Source organism: Nicotiana attenuata, chromosome 1, assembly GCF_001879085.1.
Source record: "Nicotiana attenuata strain UT chromosome 1, NIATTr2, whole genome shotgun sequence".
Lineage (NCBI taxonomy): Eukaryota > Viridiplantae > Streptophyta > Magnoliopsida > Solanales > Solanaceae > Nicotiana > Nicotiana attenuata.
Window position 1 is genome coordinate 46,603,421 of NC_031989.1, and position 7,950 is coordinate 46,611,370.

The 7,950-nt window shown below is 39.5% G+C and overlaps 1 protein-coding gene across 1 annotated transcript; it reads right to left on the bottom strand.

Annotated features, from left to right (window-relative positions):
• Positions 744–1,496, bottom strand: LOC109235753. Its single transcript, XM_019401995.1, has one exon. The coding sequence runs from the start codon at positions 1,494–1,496 to the stop codon at positions 744–746; it is 753 nt and encodes a 250-aa protein (XP_019257540.1).

The window sequence follows — 7,950 nt, forward strand, 5'->3', positions numbered from 1 at the left end:
TAACTGCACAGGTTTATCTGGAGTCTGGTCCTAGCCTCGTCACTACCTCGTCGGGGTTAGGCCAGACACTTACCAGCACATGGGGTCGGTTGTGCTAATACTACACTCTGCACTCTGTGCAGATACCGAGGCAGCACTGGGACAGCAGCAGTAGTTCGGGAGCCAGCCTTCAGTCCACCGAGACACCGAGGTAGCCCTGCAGGCGTCCGCAGGCCCGGCGTCTCCTCTATCTTTTATTATGTTCTGTTATCTATTGTATTCGAAACAGACAGTATTACTTTCTTTCAAACCGTTGTATGTAGCAATCTTAGTAGTCCGTGAATAATGTGACACCAGTTTCTGGGTAGAGGCATATGTGGATTTTTTTATCATTTTGGTTCATTTTGTCTAAGTCTTCCGCTTAAATCTCATATTCCGCTGTTATTTAAATGCTTATCACTTGTTAATGTATGTTGCAAAAAGCAATTAAATAAAAGAGTTAAGAATTTATAATTTTGTGGCTTGCCTAGCTTCTACGAGTAGGCGCCATCACGACTCCCGAGGGTAGGAAATCCGGGTCATGACAAAAGGAAACTTCCCTGAATATCTAGTCGAGGTCTGAGTCGAAGTCGGGCTCCATTCCCCGCCCCCGTACTAATGCACACATCCATGCGGACAACTTCTTCTTGGCCTTCTTTAGGTACACCGCACACTTTTCTTTCTCGCTCGCCACATCCTTCTCTTTCGAGACCTTTACTTTCCACTCAACACTCGCAGCTGGTTTGTCCTTTTTGTGCCCCATTTTCTACATCTATCTTGAAAGTCACAGTCTCCTCACCCACTCTAAGCATGAGTTTTCTCTCGTGTATATCCAATATAGCTCTACCCATCTCTAAGAATGGTCTTCCTAGGATGAGGGGGACCTCCTTGTTTTCCTCCATGTTTACCACTATAAAATCCACAGGAAGTACGAACTTATCCACCCGAACTAATACATCTTCCACTTTTCCCTCGAGTATTATAGTCGTTTCATCCGCCAGCTGCAAAGATATGGGTGCAGACCTTATCTCTCCATTCTCCTTCTCCAGTTTCCTATAGATAGATAGAGGCATTAAATTAATTGAGGCACCAGAATCACATAAGGATTTATCAAAATTAATAGTTCCTACAGAGCAAGGTATAGTAAAACTCCCTGGATCTCCACACTTTTGTGGGAGTTTATTTTGCAATATCGCGCTGCAATCCTCTGTGAGCTTGACCACTGAGATCTCCTCTATTTTCCTCTTTTTAGTAAGGATCTCTTTCAAGAATTTAGCATAAGCAAGCATCTGTGAGAGCACTTCTGTGAATGGTAAGTTTACATAAACCTGTTTCAGCACATCCAGAAATCTCCCAAATTGCATGTCCAGCTTATCTCTGCTTTGCTTTTGAGGGAAAGGTAGAGAATGCATATGTTTGCTCTCCTTAGGGTCCTCCCTTATTGAGTTTTCTTCCTTCTTCTTCTTCTCAGCTTTCATATGTCCTTTCTTCTTCTTATCAACATCACTCTTCAGCTACTCCCCACTTTCTTTTTCAAGTCTCACATCATTTTGGTTGGGGTAATATCTTTCAACACTTGCCCACTTCTCAAAGTTATAGCATTCACTGTTTCGTTGGGATTTCTTTTCGTATCAACAAGGAGAGTTCTTGGAATCCTCTCAGACAATAGAGTTTCTAGCTACCCAACTGTCTTTCCAGTTTTTGAAAACCCGTGCCCTGTTCTTTGATAGCTGCTCCATGTTCCCGTATAGCTACGCTATGAGTTTCAAGCCTCTCATTAGTTTTCATAATGAAGGCCTTCATGAGATTTTCTATGCCAGACTGAATGGGCTATTGAGGCTGAAACTGATGCCTCGGATGATTCATAAAACCAGGAGCTCTTTGTTCCTGGGGTCTAGGGTTGTTTTATTGCCATGCATTCGCAGTACCCCCAGATGAACTCCATGAAAAACCGGGGCGCCTCTGCCCCTTTGTATTAAAATTATAGTTTCCCACAACATTCACTTCCTTAGTTGAGGCTTGACACTCATGAGTAGGGTGTATTTTTCCACATATATCACAAGCTTATCTTGGTTGCGTTCAGCTTTTGTATTTCTTTAACCATAGCATCAAGTTGTACCTGCATATATGTATTAGCATCAACTTGGTGAACACCAGTGGATTTTCTTCTTTCAGCACTCCCAGAGGGCCACTGATTAGCATCTTCAAATAACTCATCAAGAATTGTAACTATCTCCTCTGGAGTCTTCTTCATCAAAGGGCCTCCAACTGCATTGCTCAATGTTCTACGCGAGGCCGGTGTCAATCCTTCCCAAAAGTCTTGGAGTTGCATCCAGAGTTCAATTCCGCTATGTTGACACTTTTTAACTATCTTCTTGAACCTCTCCCGTGCTTCAAAAACAATTTCAATCTCTTTCTGGTAAAAGTTATGGATTTCTCTTCTAATCTTGCCCGTCTTAGCTGGGGAGAAATATTTATCAAGGAATTTTCCGGTCATCTCCTCCCAGGTTCTATTCGATCCACTGGGCAAGCTTCGAAGCCACTTATTCGCATCATCTTTAAGTGAAAAGTGGAATGCCCTTAAGTACACTGCATCTTGTGACACCCCATTGTATTGAAAGGTGTTCATAATCTCCTCGAAGTCCATTAGATGTGTGTTTGGATTTTTGTTCATCTTCCCTCTAAAGACACAACAATTCTGAAGGATTTGAAGCAACCCTTGCTTCAACTCGGAATTATTTGCTGCAATTGGAGGTGGTCTAACACTTTATAATCCTTGATTATATACCAGTCTCGCATAATCACCAAGTGGTCTCCCAGGCCTGGAAGCTATATTTTCGAACTGGTCTGCAGCCAAGGGCTAATGTTGATTAATTCTGTGACCCCTGTCTTCGTCATAGATATTCTGTGAATCTCTAACAGCTGCTTCCTCAACATCCCGTGCAGGTTTTTTTCATTGTTGGGCTGCCTCTCTTGCAGCCAAATCTACATTATCATCACCGTTTCCGGCCATATTTTCTTGGGCTGCGAATTGCCCAACCTTTCCTAGCTTCTCGGTGAGATCTCTTTCCTTCGTTGTCGCAGTTTGTTTCTAACTTTGGCTCGTATGGTGGCACTTCTTTCGTAGAATCTCGAGTCATCCACCAATCTTAACCTATAACCTGCGCACGGCCAAAGAACACCAACTGTAAAAAGGGAAACATAAAATAAAAATTAAAGAATTCCTGAAATAGCACTACAAACTATTTCAAACAGTATTGATTGCCAATCCCCGGCAACGACGCCAAAATTTGAAGAATGCAAAACACACACTTAAATTATTCTCGTTAATCAAATATAGTATAATATAATGTATCCACATGGATTAGATTTAAAAAGTATTCTTATAGTTTCTAGCTTGACTGCTATCCAGGAGGATCAACAATTGAGATTTATATGATTAATTACTAAAATTAACTAAGAATCTAAAGCTATTGACTAGTGACTACTGAGACAAGGAATGAGGTTATTAGTGGGAAAAGATAGGGTTTTGATAGGATAGGTGCAAGATAATTGTTCGGGATCTAACTCTAGACAATTCACTTCTAATGTTCAAGTGAGTCTCTCGAATTCACTCAATTATTAGTTCAAACGTTCAGCAAAAACTCCTCTCTCGATTAAGTCTTAATATCGCGAGATGAACCGATTTAAACACGTGAAGATATGCAAGAATGCGTAGTGGATTGTTCTTTAGGAAAACCTCTTTCGATTATTCTCCTAACTAGGTTTAATCAATGATTCAACTATCCTCTTTCGATTACTTCGAAGAATCTATGAACTCAACCAACAATATAATGCAAAGATATCACAAGTTATGCCTTTCTCGAATACCTGAACTGGTGAATATAGATGCAATATTAAATCATCCAAAACAATTCAATACATAAAACTAGAGTTACTAATCCACAAACAATCATCGATACACCAAATGCATCAAACCCTAAACTACTGCATTGATATGGAGCAATTCATCACAAATTAATTAAAGTGTAGGAAAGCATAAATTCGATCAAAACTCAGGTCTTGAGTGAGGAAGGAATGATGAAATCCTTGTGCTTGTGTTCTTCCAACTCCTCCTTAGCGTCCTTAGGTCCAAAGTATGTAAAAAATCCCGAAATAACGTTTTTCCATGTATTTATACCAAGTAGGTTCGGGCCTAGACGAAATCACCCTTTCCTAGCCGAAATAGGAAAATCACTCTGTACAAAAATACACAGGCGCACCGCATGGGGCAACGTGCCATGCCAGGCGCTAGTGGGGAATTTCAGGGAGCTCACACTTTTCATCAGGCAACCATAACACACTGCTGCGGCACCCCACGCGCTGCAACATTGAATTTCCTTAGCGTTATGCTTTTTTCTTGATTTTTGATGTCCAGACGTGATCCTCGACCCCCGAACACGATCGCGGCTTAATACCTTGGGATTTTACTCAGACTTCAAATCTCCAAATAGATCGAATTAGTTCCATAACATCAAAATAGCTTGGAATCATTCCAACAAGACATAAAACACATAATAAGTGCAAAACACTACCAATTAAAGCTCAACACAAGTAAAGTGTGGTGAATTAGAGCGCAATAAGCGACTAAAATACATAATTATAGCCTACCATCATATATCATCATGTTCGTCAAACCTTCAAGTTAGTTGGTCTTTCAAATATGCTCTCTGTGCTAAAAAGGGGAAAGGAAGAGAGGCATCAAAAAAGGGAACACAAGTATAAGAAGGAAGATTACCTATTATGGTGTTTCGAATCCAGTAAGACTTGAACCCATGATATTTGATGAGAATGAAGCTCTGGAATTCCGATTTCTAGAAAACAAAGCGTCGCGTTATATCGAGGCTTCCATACCAAGACATAAAAGTTTCGGTGAAGGCACGCTAATTTGGAACTGTCGGTATATTAGAATCTAAAGTTGACTTTGAAATATTATCTGAAACTATCCTTAAAGCATTAAATTTTACATTTTGGATATTTTTTGAATTTTGAAGTTTAGTTTCCATGAAATCAAACAGTTCGTGATTTTGACGTTCCAACATCAAGATACAAAAGTTTTGGTGAAGTAACGCAAATCGAAACTCGTCGGCGTGTCAGAATTTTATGTTGATTTCGAAATATTATCTCAAAAAATCCATAAGGCGTTAAATTTTATATTTTGGATATGTTTTAGATTTGGAAGTTTAGTTTTCAAGAAATTAGACGGTTCGTGATTCGACGTTTCTACACCAATGTATGATTTTTTTGTGGGACTGTGCAAGTATGAAATTTTCAAGTATTAAACAGTTCGTGATTCGACGTTTCTGGGGCGATTCTGAAGGTGTTTGATTACGGATTTTGGATATGTCTTAGATTTTAAAGTTTGATTTTGAGAAATCAAATGGCTCATATTTTTGACATTCTCACATTGAGATATATATTTCCTACCACAAATGTGCAAAGGTGATGAACAATATTATCTTCAAAGAAAAAGGAGGATGTATCTTCAAATCAAAGAACTTCGAGACATGAACGACAAAGATGTTTAAAACAAAGCCAAGTCTATTATGTGGACGTCGATACATCATGCTAAGCAAGGAACTATTGATATTGAACCTCAAAGAAAAAAAAGAGACATCCATAAATGTCGCGCCCACGTTTTTCCCTTCGCGGGGAAGTCCGGGTTTCGACATTTTTGGGACAACTCATTTCCTTTTGGGAAGGGGTATGGGATTTTAAGAGTCGCCACCTAACGGATTTAAGGTGCGTTAGGGCACCTAAAGCAAATAACTCATAAACCGGTTTGCATTACCAGAGATTAGGGTAAGGGCTCGAAATAACCTTATTGGGAAGGTGTTAGGCACCCCTTGAGGTCCACAACGGTGGGTCCCGGCCAAACTTACTTTGTGGATTAGTCAATTAGCAAATAAGCAGTCTAAGCACACATATGTAAAAGAAATGAAGACTTTTAACAGATAAGCACTCTAAGCACACATGTGTAAAAGGGATAAGGGAGGTCCTAAGTTGTTTATCCTATAGGATCATATCCGTGCAATGCCCGGTAATCACTCCTCGGTGAGAGGGGTTACACGTTGCATTAGCGCACAGGTCATCATATCCTCTTATTACCCATTATCCCACCCCTTAGCGGTTATATAAGCGAGTTATGATTAAAGAACTCTAAGCGTGATATTACCCGCCCTTCCTTGTGGTCCCGGGGGAGTTTAGGACCTCTAGACTTAGGCAATTCTAGACAATCCTAAGGTGTTTAAAGGGCAAAAGTCTAGGCGACAACAAATAACACATAGGACTGTCAGTTAAGGAAGCAGATAAAAGGCTCATATTTTCCTCCACATATACATAGGCAAATAAGCAGCACGTCTCAAACAACCGATTTTAAAGAAATTCAGAAAGCCTAGGAACATGATATCTAGATGAACATTACAGAATAGAACATGTAGCGTTTGTTTTAAGGGAAGTGGCAGAATCCTAATCAGTTTGCCTATTGGTTTTATAGCCTGTTAAGCCTGGACAGTTTCACACATAAACAGAACCTGATTTCACAGTTATCTAACGGCCTAAGGCTTTCCTAGGCATGTATATGCAGTCATAATCTGGGAACAATTTGAAGTTCTTTTATCCTATAGGCATGTTGATCTAAGTGATGAAGGTTATAACAAGTGATTTTATGCATATTTACACTAGGACATGATATATAGGTGTTGGACTATTTTGAAACTTTTATAGACAGTTACTTATTCAAAACGACGTAGACACAGTTTAGAGCCAATGCAAACAAAGTCCTAAATCAGGATTTCTAGTGCACATAAAGATGCTGATTTTTTATTAAGCAATGTTACAGCAGCAGTTTAATGACACGATTTCTAGGTGATAATAACTTATGCAAAGTCAGAGAAAGAAGTGATGAACTTATAACATGTTTCTAATGTGCAGAATATAAACGTGAGTGTCCTAAGGCAGGTTTTCTAATGCAAATATTATAAACTCATGACATGTTTTGATGCAAGTAGCATAGCATATGGACCTAAAGCATGTTTTTCTATCATGACATAAACTCGAAGCAGGATGGCTGTTGCAAATATACATATAGACAAAGGGCATGGTTATATACCAACCTAAAGCATGGTATCTATCCAATTTCCCACAAACATCATATAGGAACCCCCTCCCCCCTTTTACTAGTTTCCCCCAATATCTGTTTACAAATAAAATTATTACAGACAGTAATTAAATGAATTACATAAGTAAATAAAAATTATACTATAAGGAACCTAAATCAGGCTCAAAGTAAACCTGGGAATGCCAGGCCTTCAACAGAATCTCAGAAGCCAATAGATCTCATAGCCAATAATGTGTTCCTTGGTGTGTCAGAGTTCCCTAAGGACCTCAAGGATCCCGGGCAGTGCTCGCACCAAGACAATTCTCAAATAGGGATTGAATATGTACAGTGTGGAAGGGCCAGCCCTGGTATGCCAGAGTTCAGAGAGATCTCAAGGATCCCTAAGCAGTACACATACCAAAGGGGAAGAACTTAATAATCTAAGAGCAGGGTGAGAGTGTTGGACATAGTGTTGAAAGACTTAGTAAAATAGTTAGAAGTAAAAGAGATCCAGAAACAACTTTTTTTTTATAAAAAAAAAAGATACTGGGAGTGACCAGTTTTTGAGAAGAATACTAGGAGTAAAAGAAGTAGTTTTGAAATCACCTTGAAGAAAGCATACTCAACAAACAACCCAATTGGTCATAGAGTACTCAGATTCACTCAACTAGTAGACTTACAAACAGGGGTGAAGGGGATTGTGAACATATAGGGCTGAAACCACATAAACAGAGAAGCATTTGATACAGCAAGTGTACAGAACCACTAGGAGTTCACTCAATCAGGTCAATCAT